We start from the raw sequence: 24430 nt of genomic DNA, 5'->3' as shown, positions 1-24430 counted from the left end.
GAAGAAAAAACCCCAAAACAAAAACAAAACAAAAAAAAAAAAAAAAAAAAAAAAAAAATCAACATGCCAGAAAAACATTGACCAAACAGGAAAGGTGGTGCAAAAACAAACAAACAAAAAAAAATATTAAAAAGAGCGCAGAAGATCCAAATTTTACTTTCACTTACGAGGAGTTATTTGGTCGCTCAAAATCGGGCGTAACCGGGCCGCACGCTGCAAGCAAAGACAGTCCTCATGTGTCAAACTCAAAGGAGAATCAGGTTTTTTGAGAATTTATTGCATCTTTTACACTTAATGTTTGCATTTATCTTCTGTTAATGCAAACCTCACATTACAGCCCCGTTTGTCTCCTCCTGTTCAGTCTGATCTAACATTCACTAAAGCTCCAAACCCAAAGAAAACATTAAACCAACAGAAACTATTGTTTTAACTAGGAATGTGAAAATGTTAGTTTTTCTGTTCAACCAGACACTAATTATATGAATCTGAAATTTTCTGCAAATGACACACTTTTAAAAACATTTAAAAATGTCAAACAATACATTAGGAGATCTTACAGACTACAAACTTGGAGTAAGATTTGAACATTTATTTACTTTAGTTTCTTATATATATATATATATATATATATATATATGTTAATTAAACTGCCCATCAAAAATATTTTTACACCTTAAGCGCATAAAAAATATAGAGCAATTTATCTATCCATCTATCTATGCACACATATAGTAATTTAATTAAAAAAAACTTTTATATTTAGTATATAGTGTAAAAAATAATTTTGCTTGCTTGGTAAATTGTTTATGCAACATCAATCCATTAAGCCCTAAGACATGAGTGAGCATATGCAGCTGTGGCTTTACACTGAATAATTCAAATTTAAACATGGATAGCTAAAGATATTGAATGCACAACTCAATTTGGCAAATGGGGGTGAAAAAAAGAAGCTAAAATCAAGTTTATATATTCTACATGTTTTATGAGACGGTTTAAAATACTGCTGCGCTGGTTTGATCAAATTACCTTTACCGGTTAATATCAAGTCCACAAAATTAGACAGGAAGTACTACACAGGGTGGGCCATAAGTTTCCACACATAGGAGAATGTAAAATGTACATTTCTTTTATTTCTCAGATACCCAAGAAGATGCATTTGACAAAAGAGCAAAGAATTGAATTTGTACTGGTGGCTGGATCCGGAAGCAGTCGAATGGTTGCACAAAACTTTAACAGAAAACAACCACAAAATGGTCCAAGACGTGCAGCGATTACAGAGCCCCACAAAAATAAAAACAGTTGTCCAATGTAAAATGTTTACTTTTTCTATGTATGGAAACTCATGGCCCTCCCTGTATTTTACTTACCTGGATTTGGAAAATTAATTCTTAAATATCCTCTGTGATTCAGAGATGAATAGAGATTTGACTGGATTCTTGTGGTAACTTGTGGAAAAAACTAAGCTCACACATCGACGTTCTACATTTAATAGGAATTTTCACCAACTGATAAAATATCACCCAATGATCAGGACAAACCCACACACCAACACCGACACACAGCTGAGCGGTACCTTAGCGAGCAGCAGGAGGAGCAGGCCGGTGGGCGGCTGGCAGGCCGGGGTGCGCAGGATGTAAATGTTAGCGCGCGCACACACACACGCACACGTGCACGCACACGCTGAACATGCAACACGGCTGCAGGGTGGCAGGGCTGGTCTCAGGTCACTGGTTAATGCGTTTGGGGATGAACAGCAGTAAATGAAATTATTCCTGAAGTGCGGCAGAAGGCTGGAAAAGTAAAGTTCTGCAGGGTAGAAACTAAACATTTGAGCCGGCTGTTATGGCAGAAAGTTGTTTTGGGGGAAAAAAAAAAAAAAAGGAACAGAAGCAAGAGAAATGTCCATATGAAGAAATTTATTTGATAACTTTTGTATAGTAGAAATTCAAACATTTGAGGTCATCAATCCTTATACTTCTTGCTGCCTCAAAGCATGCATATTTCAGAAATCCTCTGTACAAAATGTTTTCACTCTTTTGCCCCTCAGTCGGTGCACACATGTGAGAGCTGTGCAATCTGCAGTCGTAGCTTTGATTATTTTAGTGGAGAAAGAAGAAGAACTGGCTGCTTCCTGTCGTTTACTCTCGACTTTGTCTAAACGCATCAGAACGGATCAAGAAACGGCAGAAAGCAGGTTGGCAAAGTTGAGGGAGGACATTTGGGACAAAGCTTCTACTGCACTGTGCAAAAAATAATAGAATAAAAAAATCTGAACCAAGATCTGATGCAGATCCAAATTAATGTTTCACTTGCCTGAAAAATATTTAATCATCTCAAGCAGTTTTCTCAGAGGAATAATCTTAATTTCTCCGTCTTTGTCTCTCTACAAATGTTAAAACCTTCATGAATTTCAGAAGTCGGCAGTCTCCTGACGGACTAGAAACAAACACCAGAAGGGACAGCCAGTGAGACGGGGACTAACTGGGCCGACACAGAAAAACAAAACCGGTCAGAACAGACGACACTCGTCTTAAACTGTGACGCTTTTTGACTTGCTGAGGTTTTAGTCGGAGTTGAAGCAGAACACGAAGGATAAACACAGGAAATCAGACGGCTTTCCGGGCAGCTGTGACTCGGTTTTCAGTTGCTGATTTGACCTCTCGGTTTCTGTGGATCCATTAGGATCCAAAGTGCCAACTGCATATTCCTTCAACAATGTTGCGTTTAAAAGTTTCCATTAGGTTATATAATCCACAGTATATGCACCACGTATAAATATGCAAAAACAAAAACATGTTTAGGTTTGTACATTTCTTTCTGATTTAGGTTTTTCTAAATATGGCTCATCATAAGCTGTAAGATCTCTGCATGTCTAGAGTCGTCGTCTGATGTTTTCTGTAGATTAAAAGTCGCATAAATAATTTCTGCTCATCAATTGTGACTTTACAAAAGTCACATCTTGAACTTTTCACATTGTGTCGCATTAAACACACGTTTCAATTTATTTAATTGAGATTGTAAGTGACTGAACAAGACAAAGTAAATAATTATTGTGGGGAAAAAAAAAAACATTTCTAAATTTAATTCATGTTACAGTTTTCTGCCACTTCATTCATTTAGTGATGTACTATGTTGTGTTGGTTAATCATATAAAATCCAAACAAAATACATTAAAACTGTTTCTCTACAATGAAAAGCATCCACAAAGAATCAACAGAAGGATTTTAAAATTGATTTTAAACCTGTATAATATGGATCACCAGATATGAATAGGACAATAGATCTGAGTCTAGAGATGATTTTTTACAACATGTGTGAGCCACTGTGTTTTATGCGATCCTCCACAGTGACGCATGAACAGAACCTTGAAGATAAACGTCGTATGCTTAAACATTATTATTTTATCAATCAATCAAAGCCGTTTTTATCTGTATGCTGCCAAATTATATCAATCCTTCTGGTTTTTTGTGATTGTGGAAATTCACACAAAGTCAACGGATCCCAGCATTTTTTCTTTTTGACGCAAATCCATAACTGTGAGTTTATTACAAATTTTCTGGAAAAAAAAAAAAAGGTAGAAATCATTGGCTTAATGTGATGCCGACTCCCACCTGTAGGTGGCAGTATTCCGTGTTTTTACTACACTTGGTGTGGAGACACGTCACAATTGCAAAAATTCTTGCAATCATTTCTAAGTTAGCTCCACAAAACAGATTTAGATTGACAAAAAAAAAAAAAAAGAATGAAGAAAAGTCATAAAATCCTGGAGGTAATGATCAATAAAAAGATGTTTAATATTAGGAGGTATGCAGTCACAGCTATTAATATTTTTAACACTTTGTTAATGAGTTTTATTAATACATTCTGGCACAACGGGCTCTTTGAGAACATCAATGCTCTTGAAATGAGTTTGATGCCCAACCAGTTTCCCAACCGGTGGCCAATGACATGCAGAGCTTTAAATGTGCTGGAATGACAGCAGCATGTTTGGTTGGTTAATGAAGCGGGAATGATGGGAACTAAATCACCTCATCAGTAGGTGATACAAAGAGAGTCATTTAAAGTGTTAGCATGACAGTTTGTGTTCATTTAATCTAGATTACGCATCGCCTTTAGGATGGGAATTATCTCCCACTTCCAAACTTCCGCCTCCAGTATGTGTAGATGTGAGATCGCGCATTTTTTTTTTTTATTTGAACCACAGAAAATGCAAAAAAAAAGAAATGAATAAAAAGGTCATCATCGCTGCTTATTGTTCAGATTGCTTGATGATGAAGCAGTGAAACGGCTCAGCAGGACATGGACAGAAGCACCTGTGTTTGAGTGTGTTGGAGCACAGTGTCCAAGTTCACAGACCGATACCAAGACGGTTCCAGGTTGTTTTCATACACAAAGTCACAAACAGAGATTATTAGTTTCATAAAGTGCAGGGTTTTTTTTTTCTTCTTCCATGAACAGATAAGATACTGCGTGACAAGCACTTGTTTGTATGTACAGTAAACATTCAGTTTTCTTGGTTAAAACATTTACAGGACCTCTGGTGTCAGAGGAATACAAAACTTCACAGCATGAAAAGGCAGAAATAATTCAATACTGAAAAATCCAGTAAAATTAAAAACTATTATGTTTTTACAATATGAAAATCCTCTTTGGGATCAACCGCTTTCTTTTACATTTCCTTCACGCCGTCATTCCGATGGAGAGCACTGACATTAGTGGAAATGGGGGCGGGGAGGTTTCATCCCCTCAGTTATACAAAAGTACATGTACATGCATGAAAGGCGAGGAAAAAAAGGCCCATTTTCCTCAGAGAGAACGTCCGTCGCGTGGATTGGAAATATTTACGGCACAAAGTCTGTTCTGGTTTGGTCGTGAGGTCAGACAGACGACTCGGGGATGGCGACGGAGGAAGAGGTGAAAGGAGGGTGACGGACACACCCGCGTCTCTTCCTCGGATTGATCTGCTCGAGAGGAGTTTATTGCCGCAAGCAGGAGGCAGGAAAAGAGGGGGGAGGGAAAGAGGAAGGAGCCTGTCCTATCGCATCGTCTCACACTGTGGAAATCAATTTGACCTCTGAGGAACTGTGGACAGAAAGAGGAAGAGGATTCCAGGTGGGCTGAATGGGGGAAAAAAAAAAAAAAAACAGCAGCAGCAAAACCAGCAGGACACACACAAGGCTGAAATGTGGGATCTCGACCTGACTGAGCCTGAACGTTTTACTGAGGCAAAGAGCTGCAGCAGGACGTTCGGGGTGAGTGGAGCCAGGAAATAAAGCAAGAAAAGCAGCGTGGTGGCTGTGAGGTGATGGAGGAGTCAGGATGCGAATGGGTTCAGAAAATTAATGAACCAAAGATGGTGAAATGGACTTCAACAGAAACAAAAAACACACATCGAACACACCTGAAGACTTTAAGCTATTAAACTGATAACTGGTCATGCCTAAAAATGTTTTACCTTTATTGGAAATGTATCAATCGTCACGTAAAAGAAGCTCTTATTTTGAAAGAGAACTTCTTGTACAACATGTTTTTAAATTAGTTGAAAGTTGCATAAGATTTTAATTTTAAAAATCCTTTTTTTTTATTTTTTTCAGGTCAAATGCGCTGGAAACTTAACTTACTTCTCCACTACAGCTAATTCCCAAAGAACATGGAGTTTGGTTTTACAGACTAAACACTTTAATCGACATAATCTGTTATATAACTTCAGGAGGAGTAGAGGGCTGAAGGTAATTTGGCTACACTTCAGAATAATCACAAACCACTATTACGCATATTTTCTACTACTAAGTGAAATCTCAGACCACTGAAATTTATTCAAGCATCTGGTTAGACCCACAGAGGTACAGCTGTATTTACACATCTAAAATTAAAAGGTTAAATATCTCATATTATTAAGAAAAGTGCATTAAACCTGTCCGAGCAGCCCAATTAATCTGATTTGAAAAGAATCGGCTCATTCGTTCTAACAGTAAACAAGACGTTCCAACTGCAGCCAATCAGATCAGAGCATCGATCCAGACCTCAGTGTAATAAAGGATGTCTGCGGATTTGACCAACTCAAGTTTCAGACCTATATCTTCACAGAAATGTATGAAATGTGTTCATCCAACTGGCGACAAATTAGCACTTTTCCATGATATATGCAAAAAATTAGCTGGCTAGCTAGCATGTTAGCAGCTAGCTAGCAGTAGCTTAAATCGCCAGAGAACGCACTGAAGATGTTTGAGTGCAACTCAAACTAAATACACAGAATATACAAGATTTAATAGTCTTAGACAAAACTTAAGACCTGTAATTAACACATTAAAGGCTAACTTACTCTTTTTAAAATGAATTTAAGAGGTTTTAAGGATGAGTGGACACCCTATAACAGACAGCTAACATGACAAAATCTCCTCATTTATGGTTTCACAGCAAACAAATGTTGACAGAAAAGGATGGAAAGACAGAAAAACTAAAAAAAAAAAAAATGAAACCAAATCAAAGGTGTGCTGCACCAATTGTCCCAATCCCTCAGCCATGTATGGAGAGCTAATACTCTTTGGTTCCCCTCCCACTGACTGAAAAGGACTTCTGCATCAAACTAAAAGAAGAACTTGAGCGGTTCTTACCTGGTGGGGAAGCGGGGCTCGTACTCTTCAACTCCCTGCTGCAGACACAAGGGAGAGAAAAAATTAGTTACAGTTTATTCTGCAATGACGTGCATTTACTTATGAAAGCTAGAGGACTGTTGCAATAATCACAACAGTCAGCAGATGGCAGCAAAGATTCTGCAACACGTACAAGCTAGCTCCTAGCATCTCTCCAAACAAACTGATCTTAAAAGTAAAAAAAAACAACTTTAAACTGTAGTAAATCTTCCCTTCTGTGTAAATAACTCATGTTACAACATGGATGCATGTGCCTTCGTAAGTTGTGTAATATAGTTTTTCAATTTTCAAATTAAAAACTGATTAAAGCTCTGTGAGATGTTCACAGCTTGGGGAATGTTTTAGAAACTCAACGCGTTTTTAAACTTCAACACTTTTCTCACCAACCTGTCTAAACCACACACATTTTTATTTATGGGTAGCAACGTAAAAAGGGACAAATACGTCGCAATTTTTAGGCTTATTTATCAAAGAGTTAGAAAAATATATATAATTTTCCTTGCTCTTTCACAATAATGCTTAACTTTGTATTGATCCGTCTTAATAAAGTTTGTGATTGTCACATGATGAAATCTTAAAAAGTTTGAGTGGTGTGAAAACATCTACAAGTCAGTGAGCTCCACATCAAGTCTAGCATTGCTTTTGTTACAATCCAGCGTAAAAGAATAGAAGAAGTAAAATCTATGAAAGACAAAATATTAAAGAAAACCACACAAACCCAGAATTGTTTGATGAGTCATCAACTTAAAGGCCTGATAAGTGAAAGAGTTTGAGGAGCAGATATTTTCTAAATAGATGGCGACTAAATGACAATCCTCGGCGGCGGTGAGGCAGAAAGAGCAGTTTAAGTTGTTACATGACTGCAGTGCAATTAAGCATCGCCCACATGTTATGTTCTAGGCTAGGTGTAGGAGGGGATCTGGGCTGATGCAGAGGGGGTTCACTGTTTCAAAAGGCTCTTTCCTGACTTATGATGAATTCTTATCCACCTCATCGGCAGCTCACAGGTGGTTTCTCTGAATTTTCCCTTTCTAGGCTGCGTCACATCCTGCTCTTGATCCCTGCCACCAGGCACAGCCCATTCCTGCAGCAATGTGAGCTAGCGCTGCACACACCAATTACTTTTAGTCTAGTTTCTAGTGCAAATATTGTAGCATGCTTGAATTTAAGCAAAACTAACTTAGAAGCAACTTTTCAGCCACATATAGCAGCTTGTCAAAAATGTCTTAAGATTGATGAAAAAGTACTAGATCAACCAGATAATTAGTTCACTTACAACTTATATTTTTTGAGGGAAATTACTTCTTCATCAATATTAAGAAATTATTCACTTAAACAAGCTCTATATCTTGCTGAAATGTTTCTTGCAAGTCTGTTTTGTCTTATTTTAAGTCTAATAAGATGTTTGCACTTTAAGCTACAGACCAAAGATACTTGGTAAGATGTTGTGTTTTTGCAGTGCAGGATCTTTGTGATGGCTCAGCTCGTGTTTTGTGGGTTTATGTGCGGACGTTCAGCAGCATCTGTACCTGCGGGAAGCCTGGCACCGCGACGCTGTAGGGACGCTGTTGCCTGTGCAGCGTGGCGGTGCTTTGTGCAGACATTCGAGTGCGAGTGCCGTAATCGGGGCTGGGCAGAGGCATGTCCTCTCTCTCCAGAAGGTTCCCTGTGCTGCTGCTTTTCCCATGGTGGAGGCTGGAGACACAAGAGAGCATGGAAAGTTAGAAAAACTGGAACTGTGTCGTTCCTGTGTCCCAGTGGAGAGAGCACTTCTGCAAGAATGGAACTGGGAGTTGTTCAAACATCTGGAATTTATAAATACCACAGAGACTAACAAAACGGAAACACAATAAGCTTCACATACTTGTGAACTCGAAGCTGCCTCATGGTGTCGCCGTTGCTCTCGGAGACCAGCCGGGTGTAGGAGAAGGGAAACCAGCCCCGCCTGGTGGAGAAGAGACAGCAGGTCAACATTCGTTCTTCAATTTCAAAACCAGAGGACAGAAACAGAAAAGTCACATCTTCAATCCCAAACCACACTCACATCCTCGTCTTCTCGTTCTCGCCGTAGTGCCAGCCGTCTCGCGCCTCGGGCACCAGCAGGGTGATGACGTCGCCCTCGGCGAAGCTCAGCAGCGTGCTGTTGTCTCCGGCGGCGTGGGAGAAAACGGCCTGGACTCGAGTTCTGCCGTTCCTTTCCAGACCTGCAGCCATGGAGCTGGAGCGGGGCAGCGTGCGAGTCTCCACTGGAGAAAAAACCCCCAAAAACACCACAGAGTTTTTAGTCTTTGAGTAATAAAACATGAAAGAGAGCCGGAATAAATTCAGAGGATGTGTTATATTGTACAGTGATTCGAGCAGAACAACAGTTTTATGCAAGTCACTCGGGATCTTTCTCATTTTAAATGTCACACGTTCTATTCCCACTTGTTTTGGTCTGTTATTAAACCTGCAGGCTGTGCTTCAGGTGGAGAATTAAAAGATTTTTTTTCTACTGTTCTCAGTCTTTTTTCCTAAAATATTGTCGATAGGGCTGCAACTAACGATCATTTAAGTTATTAATCAATGAGATTTTAAAAAAATGGCACATTCTTCATATTTTAACTTAAGCCCTTTTATGCAATAGAAACACATTAATAGATGCAAATAAACAAATGATTCAATTATTTTTCTAAATAAGAAAATATGCATTTTGTTGCCTAAAACACAACATAGCGTTCCTGTAGTGAACATTTGAAAATCTCAGCCATTTCTGATTGACTTGGTGTCATAGTAGTGATTTTTTTCTGTAGAACATATTTACAGACAAAAAAATATTTTTTCTTAAATTCAAAATATATACATTTTCGTACAGTTTTGGCTTAATTATTGGTCTGGGTGTGTTTTTATTTCAGCAAATTGCCTTTTTTCCCCCCCAAGAGTCTGCATCCTAAACGATTAATCGATTACTAAATTATTTCAATACTTCATCATAATTAATGCGATTAATTGTTTCAGCCCTGATTACTGGTCTCTCCAGCTGATTTAGTGAACTGTTGCGTTGTTGCAGCTTCATGCTGAGCACGGTTTGCACTCAAAGGATTAACAAGGTAATCAGAGTCTTAACTCAATTCTCAGCCAAGTTAATTAACGGAGGGCGCAAAATAAAATTGCATTCACAATCCCAGCAACGAAGTGGATTTCTGCAGACGTCTTTACCATGGAGACTTGTTATTTTTTTACGCTTCCACTAAACCTCTGTAGAAAGGAGAGGTGTGTGTCCTTACATTGTGGGGTCTTGCTCTTTGTGGGGGCGGCCTTGCGCACAGGCAAGGTGTTGGAGTAGACCTCCGCTCCGTGCCGTTGAGGCTGCGGGGAGGCTTTGCCCTGCCCCACCTTGCTCTCCATCCACTGCTGGTAGTCCTCTCCACCCGCTGCTCCGTTCATCGCCGGCATCGCTCCGTCCATCAGCCGCTGCGAGAGAGAGAGCCGGCGAGACGATTAAAACCTGCTCCTGCACATTTACATCATAGTTGCATAACTTCCTGCAGCTCATTAGCGATAACGAAGGCGTCGAGTGGCTGTTGGTCAGAAACGCTTCGTTAATTAAAATCGTTTATGTACAGAGTTAAAAGCAAACATCTGTGAAAGAGTTTCAAGGCATTATTATTATTACTGAATGCACAGTGTAGCTATGTATGCACTGCTTTTTTAATTAGAATTCAAACAAAAGCAAGAAAAATGTTTGATGGACATGTGGACTTATTTGTCCAGGAGAAGAGAGCGAGCTTAATGATGTCACAAATTTAAACTCTGTCAGAGCAACATGCCTGTGACTGATTCAATAAAATTTAATTTCTATCTTTGATCGCAGAGCAGCGCTTCACTTACAATCCCTCAAACACAAACAACATTTTTTTAAAGTTTACTCAAGCAAAAAGGTTCTGTCAAAGAAATTACTCGAGTAAAAATAATTCATGTAAATACCACAATTGCAAAATGACAAATTCAGGCAAAAGAGACATTCTTCCATATCAATGCCTTTCAGTGTTAAACATTTGAAACAAAAACTGCATGTGTGTGTCTGGTGAATTTTTGGTTAAAACAAGCTTGTCAATTATTCACTGAAGCTCCTCACAAATTTTACCAAACAGTGACGATACGTCAGAATAAAATTACTTAAGCAAGCAAAACTAAAACCGTATTTTGTTTTACTCAAATCACTTGAGTAAATGGAAGGAGTCACTACCCAACACTTCTGTTTCTATAGATTTTACATTGAAAGGAACATTTTGTGCTGCATGTTTTGGTCGTGTCTCCGCTCAGTGAGAAGCTGCACTAGATGAAACGCATTGCGTGTCCCTGCTCCTTCAATCAGACATTTCTCCATATATGCGTTCTCGGTTCCGGTGTGAACTATAAATGATGAGTCAGAAAGCCATTAGACCACTCTTAGCCGCAGCAGGACGAAACAGCACAATGAACTCCTTGACTGCTTCCGTTTTATACTGGAACAGACTCACTTTTTTTTTTTTTTACAATTTGTAAAAGTGAGTGTTTTTACTGTTTCAGATTCGTCTTTTTCTGCAGGCTTTCAGTCGTCTGAACAGAGACGCTGCCCCGTTTTGCAGTTTGTGTGAAACGCCTCGTCGTTTGTCTGGTGCGGTAAGGCCCAGGAGGAACCGACCTGCTGGCCCATGGCGGCGCCGGCCCGCAGGGCTGCCAGCTCTGGAGGCATGGGCAGAGGTTTGGCGCCAGAGATGGGCTCGGAGATGCCGGGGTGGAGGGCGCCGGGAGGCATGCCGCCCGCCGCGCCGCTCATCTGCTGCGCCAGGAACATGGCCCGATCCGGCAGCTTGGTTGGTTCGGCGCACACCTGCTGCCACACGGGGATCTTCTGGGACAAAAGCTCCTTACCCTGGAAACACAGAGAGAGAACAGGCTCAGCATGATCTGTTATACGGAGAGCTATTTGGGCTGGCAATTTTTTAATCGTCAGAAATTAAACGGCAAAAACATTCAATTGGGGATTTCTGTTAAAGAAGTACACCAACAGTGTTAATTGGTTACAAAAGTTTTGTTAAATGCATTTTTCTTACTTTTTCACCCTTTTAACAAACTCATGTATCCGTTCTTTAAAGCAGAGATATGAACCTGAGTCAGATTAACCCAGTCAAGTCGTCTTTGGATCTTTTGGAGCTGGAAGGATCTCAAACAATGCATGGATGGGGTTCTTCAGACAGAACGTTTTCCATTTGAAACATTCAATAGAGGCAGAGCATAAAGGATTTAAATGTAAAATCATTTAGAATCTTGATATTAGCAGGAACAAAGGGAATAACGAGGAAACACCAAATCAGGAGAACTGGATATATGTGGTGCATGTTATTGATGTTACAGAGAAGCTAACCTCTTTCTGGAGACTTGAAATGAATGAATTTGAGAAAGTGTGGAAAGAATGGTTGATCTACATCAAACCAATCATATCGGATTTTGTATGAAAATTATTTTTTGGTCAAGAGACGAGGCTGAGATAGATTAGACGATGGATGCATGAAGCTGCCAGGGAAGCAAAGGAACAAGCTGAGTTTCATTCATGTATTCATTTGATTTAAGCTTCGAAAGCTCTTTGAAACATTCTGGAGTTGCTTGAAAGTGAGAAAGTAAATGTTCAAAATCAGTTATTGGTAGTTTTCTATGGATCACATTTTTCAGCGAAGTCTATAATTCAGAGTAAAACGGGTCGTAAAGTGAAACCAGACGGGAAACTGAGGCAGCGTGCGATTCGTCTCTACGAGAAGCTCTCAGCTGCCGCAGGATGTGTCCATGCATTATACAGCAGAGCGGTTACGTAAAGTCCTCATCTGCATTCATCTTCAGGGAAGAACAAACAGATCTGAATCTGGAATTAAAACTTGGCTGGTTCTAACGTGGCCAAGGAAGTGGGCGGTCTGCAGAGGCAGGCATCAGTAGTCAGATTACGAGAATCCAGAAAACAATCCTCTAAAGTGAATCGACCCTCTTTAACTTTTAACATCCTTAATCAGAGACGTTCTGCTTCTGCTTTGTTTCTGTAAATCGTCGCTGAAACAGAGACGAATGAGAAGTCACAGTTCCGTTTCTTTGTGTTCTGCAAACTTTTCCTGAGAACATCTTTGCTGCCGGTGAAAGCGATGAGTCACTGCGACCCCAGTTAGTCTGGCAGATAGCAAAGATGGAGCGTAGGTGGCCAGTGCCTTTACCGGTGTTAGGATAATCGACAGGCGCAGACGGCGGCTGCTTTACTCTGCTCTCAGAGGACAGAGTAAAGCACAGAAACAGACTGGTCACCTGGTCAACTTCTCCGGCAGCAGCAGAGTTTTTACAGAAAAGGAGAACAACAGCAGCAGCATCTCTGTGAAACACAACTTTTAGAATCAACTCTGAAGCTTTAAATTGAGGTTCCTTAAAAACGTAACACATGCTTAAAGCCCCGGGAACTTTTGATTGAAATTAGGGCTGCAACTAGGAATTATATTAGTAATCGATCAATCGGATTAAAAAGAAAAAAAAAAAAACTGGCACATTCTACAGAGTTTTCCATTTCATTTAGTTTTTTTATGCAGCATCAGAAATATATTAAAAGATGCCTCAATTCATCATGATTAATGTATTTAAACATTTCAGCCCTTAATTGTCTAGCTTGATTATTTCTGATTTAGTCCTAAGAAAAATGTTTTAATAACCCATTTTTGTTCAAATACATCGTTCGGTAACATTACAGATTCATTCATCGTCTCCAGGTTCAACCTGCTGTCACTCAGGAGCATCAGGACGACTCTGCTGGAGGCGGAGATTCACCCCGAAACGTGACTTCGAAGAGAAAATCGTCTCCAGTTCAAAGGAATTTTTAGCATCTTTTGCTTAGGAACAAAAAACTCTCCTTGTAATTGGCATGAGGACAGCCGGCGGTCGCTCTGAGTCTAATTTAATCCCTTTTTGATGTTTAATCATCCCATCAGCAGTTTGTGTTCTCTGCTTCCTCCTGTCTATCAATCACTCATTCAGACACTTTCACACCCACACGCAGTGAGTCGGAACCAAGTGTTCCTGCAGAAGTAGGTCATCCTCCTGGCCGCCTTCACCCTCCTCCTCCTCAGGCTTGGGCTCTCTACATGTGAAGAGGAGAGGATGTAGCCATCCGGGGAAGAAACGGGAGCGACTTGCATTTCTGTTCATAGTGAGCCTGTGATTGGCTGAGTGGGAAGCATCTGGACGAGTACTGGGGGGTTTATCATTTCATGACGATGTATAAATAAACACAGGAATGTGAGAATGGAACAAAGCGACAAGCCTGAACGCATTTTATGATCTGCCAAGCTGCAAAACCGATGAACAATATCAAATACTTCATCCTCGTCCATGTAGGAACATTCTTACTCATTTTCCTCACTAAATAAAGTCGCATTTTGCTCTCCTCTTCCTCCCTGAACTTGTGTTTTTCTACAGCTTCAGGATTTCTGAGAGAAGTTCCAGTAGCAATTTTCATCAATTATATTCCAATGTCACATCTATAGAATGTTATTCAGCTCTAACTAAGATTGTCACAATAAGCAGTTAAATTAATCTCATGATAAATTAAACTGAGCTTGATAATCATTTTCAGATGTGTTTTATTTTGGTTATTTAAAATATCTTCCAGTTCCAGTTAAACAGATTTTTTTTTTTTTTTACAAAATTCAAGTTTACTGCTCTTTGAAAGGGCAAATTTAAATTATGGCATTATTAACATATTAGTTGATGGTCTCATCAACTAAATGGTCTCAAAGAAATGGTGCCACAGGTCTAAACAACATTTGCCTTGTTGCTTCAATTTTAAGTGAAATGGCAATTTCACTAGAAATTAGAAATTTCTAGTGAAATACATGTGCTGGTCTCACCTTGTTGTGGTAGGCACTGCTGTTCTTGGCCACAGCGCACTGACGGTCCACCAGGAAGCAGTACCTCCTCCGCTCCTCAGATAGGGCGTTCTTGTAGCCCTCGGCGATGTAGTTGTCCAGCTCGCTCTGCTTGTTGCTGATGGCCTCCACAAACTGGGAAGAAAAGGGGGAAAAAAGAAAATCCAGAGGTTTTCCAGCTGTCTCAAAACAGTAAAAGTAACAAGTGCCAAAAAAAAAAAGACTCCATAATAAACATTTTATGGAGCAGGTGAATCAGTCCTTTACATGCTTCAAGTGATGACATGTATAAAGAAAATTGAGTTTTTCCTGGGCTGCCTTGGGTATTAAGTCAAAAATGTCACAGCACATTAAAACAGGAACTTCCTGATCAACATTTCCCTCTCCCACTGGGTAGTAGCTAGAGCTGGGCAATATTGCCTAAAACCATACCATATTGATTAGTCTTTTGTTTTAAGCATCTGAAATGCTGCCAAACTGGTGATGTGACCACTTCCTGTTTCACCCACAGTTTTCACTCATTGCAGTTTTTAATTTTTAAAGCATTAAACTGCAGCTGCTAAAGTTACTCGGCAGTTTGTTGCTAGGTAACCAAAGGGTGAGTGAGTTGCTAAGCAACCAAAGAGCGAGTGAATTGCTTGATCCCACCAACCTAGCTTATTAGTTGGCCAGAAGAGGTTGAGCAGCTAAAGCGTCTCCTCTGCCTACATCCCCCATAATGCTGTGCGGTTCTGGGGGAGTGATATCGATCACGATGTACATTTATTACCAAACTCTAACGTACAACTAGCGGCGCCTTTAGCGGAAATGTTGACACCAACGTCTGACTGCAGTGACTTCATCCACAGCTTCAGTCAGACAAGAGAAGCTTCTAAAGAGTTTAAACAAAGTGAAACGTCGTCCTCGGCGTGTTAGTCTGCTGTCGGAAGCGGCGTGAGGAGTCAATGGCCGCGCCCCGAACCGTTCACACACAAACTCAGCATCCCACACCGACCTGCTCATTTAGCTGCTTCAGCTAACAGCTGAGGGCGGGCTGGACGTTCAAAAATAACCCGATGGTGCCAGGAGACGGATCTATAGAGCGACTCGAGTCATCCAGCGATGCTCCATAATCCACCATCACACTTTGAGCAACACCAGAGGTGCTAATTATGGAATTAATAAAGCAAAGCAGACATTCATTAAGAATATTTTTCTGCCTCATTTACATTCTTACCTAAACATAAAGAAACTGAGAAGGTCAGTTAATGAATTTTAAACACTTTGTTACTTTTCTGTCTTCAAACAAACATTTAAGGTTATGTAAAGATTAGATTCTCTTAGCCTTTTCCTCGCCAAGGCGCTCAGCACAATATTGAATTTAAACCTATATGCCTTCTTTTTCATACACAACTTTGGTTCCTTTTAGCTGGAAGTTATGCAGATTGAGATGTTTTCAGAGCGACGCCTTCCTTCTAGAGATAAACTGCTGCTTTAGTTTCTGTAAACTGTAGATCCTCAAAAATCAATGTGTTTACCTCGTCATCAACAAATGCATTTCCACAATAAATCCTTAAAGCATAAGTGCAAAGAAAATAAGCTAAAAAATGGATCAGCAATCAACTTCATTAAGTTTAAAAAGGTTATTTTGAAAGTTTTATTCTCTTTGTTAATGTCTGGAAAACTACAAATAGAACAGGGATTATTCAGAGCTGAGCAGATGCATCGTGGTGCACAAAACAATTTACAGCATCACAAAGCTCGTTAGATGCAGAAAATGACAACATAACTGTAAAATATGTAAAATTCTGCAGAGCCCACTAGAGGGACTCTTTGAGGGCAGTGTTAATTTTTCTGGAAAAGAGCCAAATGAATTCTTGGAGCCGTTTTAGAGAAGCATTTAGCTCAGCTTTCAATAAATAAACAGACTCTTTAATAAAAGCACCTAGAAATAATATGACAACATATAATAATCACTAAGGACTAATAAGGATGAGTTAAAATGAGCATGACAATTCACATTCTGATGATTAACAGTTTTTTGAAGGGCAATTCTGTTTTCAGAAACTTCGTGATCCTTTTTATTTATTGTTTTTGGTTGTTGTGTTTTATTTTGGATAGTGCATATTTTTTGTCTTCCAGTTCCAGTGTGGAGTAAAATGAAAAATCAAAGTTCATTAGTCTTTGAGGATGACCTTGCATCATCAATATATTGGTTGCCTCAAAACATCAATATTATCGTTTATCGTAATAATTCCTGGGACAATTTATCGTCCAGAAACATTTGTTATTGCAGTGGATCTGTGAGCTTTGGGAAGAACGGAGCGTCGTTTTAATGACGTTACAAGCAGAACGAAGCTCCACCACCCGGATGTGCTCATTAATCAGAACTGCTCCTCATGTGGGCTCATCCAGCAGCCACTGTGAAGTGGCCATTACAGAGGAAGACGGAGGCAGCTAATGAAGAGGACAAGCTGCGTTCAGGGTCCGGGTTCAGGCCAGCAGGTGGGAGCACATGTTCCACACAGCTGCTGGCGGTCAAGGAGAGCCCACCGTTCCTTCAATCATCTCTCAGCACGAGGCGGCGAACAGCTGGGAGCATTTAACGACAACATGCAGGACTCATGAGGACGCTACCAGTAAGTGGTGCGTAATGGAAGTCCTCCATGAAGTTCATTCATTTAGATACAGGCTGGTCTTTCGTGCCAGAAGCTGCCAATCAGCTTCTTCATCACAATAAATCCGACTCTGCAGCTGGGGTCCAGCTGACGGTGACAATAATCAGCTTTTCCCAACTTCTGCTTACAGAGGAACACACCTGCAAGAAAAGCTCTGCTGAGCGCGAAACACGTCAGCGAGGAAGCAGACAGAGGTTGTTGTAATTAGCCTTACAGAAGAGATTTTTAAAGTGTGTGATGTTTTCTTCAGGTTGAACCCCTCCTGCTGTCAGTGGGACGTCAAAACGCACTGCGATCGTATGCAAATTCACCGTGGTGATGTGATGAGCAGGCCGGAAGATTAAAGAAAAGCTGAGTTTGGACTCCGAGTTCCCTTTGAACTGATGAACCGATCGCTCTTGCAAGATGGACGAAAACAAGCCAGAAGTGATAAACTGTGGCGTGGGCCCGCTTTGGAGATGAAATGAGGAATAAACACTGATATGAGGGATCCAGGACAAGTTACCTGCAGTCATTCATATAAAAGAAAAACCTGGTTTGAGTTCAATGCCTAATCAATCACACGTTCCTTGGGTTGACGCTCTAGTCTGAATTAATAATAAGTTGGAAAGTTAAAACCTTGGAGATGCAGACTCCGGTTCTTTCCCCAGACTGCATGGTAAAGACGATTAAGTCTACATACAGAACTACAAATCAGTCAAATATATTGAGTATTCATGTCCAAACTCTTGCATCTATTAGTTTAAATCTATATACGTTTATATGATTTAATTTGTCTCTAAAAAAGTGTCTTTCAGCATTCGGGCTCAGCACAACAACCAATCTTTCTTGCATTTCTTAACATAAGAGCCAAAATGAACTCTTATTTGTATTAATTTGACTACATATGCATTTGAATTAGATTTTGATTGGTTGATTTGACACCAATTTGGCATAATTAGATATAAAATAGACCTACTTTACTCCTATGAACCATGAGATGATGTTTGCTGTAGTTTATGCCAATTAAAAATGGAACTGGATTGTAAACAATATTGATTCATCAATTGCTGATTCACATTAAACCAGGTATTGATTACACACGAATCCGACTTAAGATGAGCATGTTTTACTCCTCTGTCATCTTTTCTCCATGTAACTGAATCTATTTTTGTTTGGAAGAATCAAGAGCTAATAAATCTCTTGGAAACAAGTTTTTCTCAAAAAAAAAAAAAAAAAAAGGAAGCGGCAAGTCTTGTTGCTATGCAGCTAATTAAAAGTTGGACAGAGTGAAAATGCTTGAACTGTGGAGCTGATAGCCTCATATACAGGGTTTAAAGGAAAGGCTCATAAAAACCCCACATACACCGACTCCGTGTCGCGTTTTGCTCTTTCTAAAGGTCAGTTCAGTTCTGTTGCTACATGTTGCAGCCAGGAACGGCTCTAAACAATCCTGATCCTTTAGTACACATTGTTCTCTATGTAGAGGACAAAACAGTTTGTAAGGGAAAGAAATGTTACATTATAAATATCTTCCAGTCGAAACAGTCTTTTGTTGGAGGTGTCGAGCACAGACCGGCTCCGGTAGCTGAAATCTAAATTAGCGAGGCTTCACATTGTGGAAGTTCGCTTCCTCTCTCCCGCCACAAACAGAACCAAACCTCTGCAGAAAGAATCGAACTCTCCGCCGAGACCAACAGCTTTCACACTCAATAAGCCACTGAAGCCCAGAGGGGCCGATGGACTTTAGGCCTAAACGTTTCGGTGCCGCAGCTCTTCGTACTGTAGCTCCAGCTATTGATTGATTCTTTTTTTTTTTTTTTTTTTTTTGGAAAAGCCACCAAGCCGACCCCTGCTTGCCCAACCAACCATCCGCTGCAGAAACACTAACAATTAGACAGTAATTGCCACCCCTGCTGCTCTGACAGAGCAGCGTGACGCCACGTTTTCAGCCTCTGGAAGTGCTGAAGCTCTCTGCGGCGGGTCAGACATGACAGTCTTCATCGTCTGCTGCAAATGTTGTAATTATCTGCGAGCTCTAAAATATAAAAATCCTACCTCCCTGTAATACTTTTAAAGAATGAAAATCGTGGCTTTTTATATTCTAATTTGCTACACAAAACAGGTCAGCCAGGATTCATGAATTGTAGAGTTACAGGGAAAAACATTTGGATTTAGATTAAAGAAATGTCAGAATAATTAGTTGTAAAGAAACGGAGCCGTGATGCCGCCTGACATCTAACCGAGCTGCAGGTAAATTGTTTTGTTGCTCTGCGCAGACAGGCTGTCAGCAAATGAAGTCCCACATTCCCAGTTTCATTCCGGCTTTAATTATTTGTGTCGCACTCCACGCGTCGAGTTCAGACGAGGCAGAAACGCACGACATGCTTCATCGAGGCCCAGCAACTGGAGCTGGAGAAATAAAAACGAGAACGTCCGACGCTCATCTCTAAAGGCAGGGAGGAAGCAATTAGTTTTACAGCTAAAAGTTTTGTGTTTATGTTATGGTTATAGACTAAACAAAAAAACAAAACAAATGAACAAATGGCTTTGATGGAGTCAGTTCGCCTGCGTCTGTGCCAGCCGATGGGACGGATAAGAGGCTCATGACGGCAGCCTCTGGTGTGCAGGTTGTGTAATAAGAGCCGGCCCACTGTGTGTCACCACAACACCTCCAGACAGAAGCTCAGAGACGTGCACCGTGTAATCACACCTCCGCTCCAACAGCCACCGGAACATCAGCCAAACGCTCACCTTCCCCACTTACCCATCACACTCAGGAGAGCAGAAGGTAATGAATCAGTCAGAGAACCGAGAGACGGTAAATACTGCAAACCCTGGTCCTCAGAGGATTTCTCAGTTTCGCTAAACTTTTCTATGATGATTTAAATATAAAAAAAAACTGTTTGTTTTTGTTGTTGTTGTTTTTAAAGGTTTTGTCACAGAAGGAAGCTTAAAGCCCATCAGGAAGGCAAAAATGCATTTCTAATAAAAGAGTTAAAGCTTGCTCTTGATCAGTTTGCATGAATTCAACAAAAAAATCTGTGTTTGAAGTTGAGTATAAGAGTGCTCTGGAAAAGCAAGATTTTACTAAGTATTTTTGGTTTCATTTCAAATTCAAACATTTTAGTACACTTGAAAAAAGAAAACTAACTAATAAGTAATTTTTTAGCAAAATATAGAACCTTGTTTTAAGTCAGGAAAGTTGATAAAAAGTACTAGTTCCACTAGAGGATTATCTCACTTATAACAAGTCATTTTTCTCACGTTATAAGAGAAAAAATCTCCTAATGGAATAAATAGATTTGATCAGTATTTCAGAAGCATTGACAACAAGCTCATGTCTCCTAGGTTAGTTTTGTCTTATTTCAAGTGTGAAAAAATATTTGCACTAGAAACTCGACCAAAAATACGAGTTTGTGTTTCTGCAGTGTGTGAATAAAGGAGAAAGTTTCCTGTTGATGTCAACAGCTGATCTCCACTGAAGGACTGCCTGAAGCCAAGACTTGCATCAGCAGTGGTTTATGTGCTGCATCATGATTGAGGGACACCACAGAGATGCCACACACACACACACACACACACACACACACACACACACACACACACACACACACACACTGACCTGCATCTCCTTATCTCCATACTTGGAGGGGTGCTTGCTGCCCTGGCTCTTCCTGCGCAGCTTCTTCAGCTCCGCCTGGCATTTCTCCAGACTCTCCCCTTTGCTCTTGTGCTCCATCTGGTACTTCTTCAGTGCCGCCTGAGGGGGGCAGCACAAAGTCAGCAGGGGTGCAGCAGTGCATGCACAGAGGATAGATCAATCCAACATTAACAGTGTGTTTATTTCAGAGCGTTTGGCTCTACACCGTTTAAATGCTCTAATGAGGAAAAAAAAAAAAATTAAAGTCCTTAAATATTAATTTCAGATTGATGAGGGAAGAACTCTTAAATAGTTAGCAGCAACAAAATAATGTAAACCTAGAAATTCTAAAAAATATGTTTTTTTGCAAATTCTTCTTTTTTTTTCAGGTTTTGTATGTAGTGTTTAAAGTGTCCAACCAGCAGCTTAAGAACATGCAAATAAGCTCCACAAACTGTATTTATTGGAATGAATTATGCAATTTCCTGTTGCATAAGCTGAAGTAAGGCAAACCTCCTGTATATGTAGGAATAGCTGAAATAATCACTTCAAAGTCTGAGCAATATTAAAAGTAAAAACAGGTTTTTCCAAATATATAATCCCCTATCTCTTAAAAAGCAGTGATTTATGCATGATCCTGCCCACAAACTGTTAAAACAACTCTGTTTTCAGGCTACTGATAAAAATAACATTACTATTCACATAAATTGTTGTTTTTTTAAAAGTCAAAAATCCATATTTTCTCCCCAAATGTCTTCAGCTCCGAGTTACTTCTTTGATCTGTATCAACTTTGTTTCCAGAGAGTTTCCAAATGTTTCCATCTAATGCTGATTACTGGAAGGTTGCAGCAGGTTTATCTGAACCCAGCAGCAGCATATCGATTGAATGTAGTAAAATACTGAGCCTAAAATAAGCAGTAACTGTGTTGTAAAACCTAAAACAAGCAAGTGAAGTCTGGCAGAAGATTTTTTTTTTACAAGAAGATGATCTTAAACCTCCCATCTGTCCATATTTTGTCACAAACCCAAAATAAACCTGGGTTTTGTTTCTCCGACAGCAGCAGCTTTGACTGAACAGAGGTCATTTGACGCCCTGTTCGTGCAGACGCACTGCCGCGGCCCACACCAACTCCTTTGACCCCACATTTTGAATCAGCACAGTATGAGAAGAAGAAGAAAAGGAGCCTCACGTTCAGGTAGCGCGCGTCCAGCTCCACCTTCTTCTCCAGCTCTGTGAGGAGCTCGTTGTGGAAAGACTTCAACTGCAAAAAACGTGAGCACAGAAACCTCAACAATAACCCCCACAAACACGAACTAACACCAGTCTCAAGCCGTTCCATGCGGAAACCGCAGAGGAGGTATTTTTAAAAGTGGGATGTCTGTTTCGGTGCTGAAGGAAACGACCGAAAGGGATGAGACTACGGTGGGAAAACGACACACCCAGAGGTTTACAGAGGGATGTCAATCTGGAGTTTCCGCACGAGCAACATGAACATCATCATGCAAAAGTATTCAGCTCTATGATTTTCATAGGATTTTATGTGACAAACCCCCACAAAGGATTGTGTTCTTGTGAAGTGGAAGGAAAATGATACATGGCTTTCAAGAGTTTCAGAAATATTCTCAAAGATTTACTAAGCTGGTGAAAAATCTACTTTAGATGACAATAAAACAAAGTAAGGCTAAGCTAACAGTTTGAAGTTGTTTAAAAGACTTACAGATCAACCACAAATTTAATTTATTTGTTTCTTATATTAAGCTACCCCACCTGCTGGCATAAATAGGAAACTGCATGTAGGAAAAGTCTACAGACTGGAGTCCTGCTGGAAGGTGAACGTCTGCTCCAACCTCAATATTTGGCAGCCTCAGGATTTTAATGCATTTAGCTCCATCCATCTTCCCCATCAACTCTGACCAGTCACTAGAGGGACAGCATGACGCTGCCACTACCATGCTTCCATCATAGGAATAATATGGGATTCAGATTTTAATTGGCATTAAAGAAAAAAACATGAAAACCATGAATAATTTTCTTCCCACTTGTTTGAATACTTTTACAAAGCAATGTAAGCCTCTGTGGGGATTCACATCATTATTAATAATTATAATAATAATAATAATGGACTTCAGATGTAAGGTACTTTCTAAAGTTGTGAAAAGCAGCCTCTCAGGATAAAGCTGAGTCTGATTTGCCCATAACTGCATCTTCAACCAATTATCCAAAAGAATAGGAAACATTTGCAAACAGACTTCAAAATAATTCCTGAATACATTTGTAGGCTGACTGTTTCTAACATCTCTGAATCAGCTGAATGTTCACTGGAAAAGTTATCACATTTTGACAATTTTTTCTCCGATTTGGGTAAAGAACTGACACAAGGACCGTTTCACTCTGAACTCTTTGTGAATTGCATACAATCAGGACCAGTTCCCACATCCCACTGCAGCGGCGTCATCAGAAGCCGCTCGTCTCCCATTAAAAGGCTGATTTTCAGATTGTCAAACATTTCACGTCATTAAGCAAAAAGGCCACAATCTGTTTGGCTCCCAGTACCCAAGCTGATTTTAGCAACACCATCACCACATGCTCACCATCTCCTCAAGCTGGATCTGGATCTGTCTGTGCACTTCAGCCATCTGAAAGAGCACATCCCCTGCAGAGAGGAAAACAAAGAACAAAAGAGATGATTAACAAACAGAGGGAGGGGAAGGGAGAGAAGAGTGTGATATTAAAAACTGTTCCAAACGCAGAAACACAGAGCGTGCAAAAAGAAACCCCGACAAGCAACAACAACCACCGTGCAGCCAAACAGAACGCATGAGAGACGGGTGTCGATGGAGGTGGTGGAGGGCGAGCTGGAACGCCTGGAGTGACGGGCAGACAAAACTCAAAACAGAAACGGAAAGCAAAAGAAATATGTTGCACAGATGTACTTAATGACAAATCAAAGAGCTGATCGAGAAACCTGCTGAAAGTGTTCAAAACCAAGCTGCTACTTTATGAGAGTTGATCAATTCTATCATGAAAACAAAACAAAACCAAAAAAAACTCACAGAAACAAAACTTAAAAAGAAATCCTCAACGCTTTTAAATGTTGAGCTACAAGATAACAGGGGGCAGGGAGAAACAACAAAAAGCAAAACCCCAGAAAGAATAATTAACATCTTTAAGAAAACAAAACAAGAAACTAAAACATGGTTCATGCAGCCATTGAGGTGTTTAAGATACCTACATGCTGCCTCTTCTGTATGTGCAACGCATTGTTTCAAAAGCAAAAAAAAAAAGAAAAAGATCTAGTTTGAGAAAAATAACACAGACCTGAAGAGACAGATCAAACTACCCTGAGAAAAAAAACATGGGGCAAATGACAAGTTTTAAACACAGAGAAAAAAAACACTTGGACACTCTGCTAATTTACACAGAAACCACATGCAGAGCTGCAGATCCAAACTTCACATCATACATAACTGCAAAATACAAAAATACTGACTTATTAGCCAAATATTTGCAATAATTTCAACGATTCTCTGGACAGAGGTGACACACCACATGGTTATTTGTTAAGTAAGATATCATCTGAA

The 24430-nt window shown here is 40.1% G+C and overlaps 1 protein-coding gene across 7 annotated transcripts in view; it reads right to left on the bottom strand.

Moving 5' to 3' along the window:
- The window catches only part of LOC106954997 (brain-specific angiogenesis inhibitor 1-associated protein 2-like), a 60147-nt gene that overhangs the window by 4270 nt on the left and 31447 nt on the right, over nt 1-24430 (bottom strand). Inside the window, exons 4-15 of one of the 7 annotated variants that reach the window (XM_015044907.1) lie at nt 24082-24093; nt 23441-23502; nt 22039-22110; nt 20831-20968; nt 14552-14704; nt 11320-11550; nt 9920-10106; nt 8698-8899; nt 8518-8598; nt 8183-8348; nt 6615-6649; nt 168-213 (exon numbers count right to left, since the gene is read on the bottom strand). In XM_015044907.1, the coding sequence (XP_014900393.1) occupies nt 186-213; nt 6615-6649; nt 8183-8348; nt 8518-8598; nt 8698-8899; nt 9920-10106; nt 11320-11550; nt 14552-14704; nt 20831-20968; nt 22039-22110; nt 23441-23502; nt 24082-24093 (1367 nt within the window). In that variant the 3' untranslated portion in view covers nt 168-185. Of the gene's footprint in view, nt 1-167; nt 214-5005; nt 5083-6614; nt 6653-8182; nt 8349-8517; nt 8599-8697; nt 8900-9919; nt 10107-11319; nt 11551-14551; nt 14705-20830; nt 20969-22038; nt 22111-23440; nt 23503-24081; nt 24094-24430 lie in introns of those variants that run through there. The other 6 variants (XM_015044906.1, XM_015044905.1, XM_015044904.1 and 3 more) reach the window with 6 other exon arrangements.

Source organism: Poecilia latipinna, unplaced genomic scaffold, assembly GCF_001443285.1.
Source record: "Poecilia latipinna isolate Pla-1442-1.1 unplaced genomic scaffold, P_latipinna-1.0 Scaffold697, whole genome shotgun sequence".
Lineage (NCBI taxonomy): Eukaryota > Metazoa > Chordata > Actinopteri > Cyprinodontiformes > Poeciliidae > Poecilia > Poecilia latipinna.
Note: the sequence above shows the minus strand (reverse complement) of the source record. Positions and strands in the feature narration are given on the sequence as shown.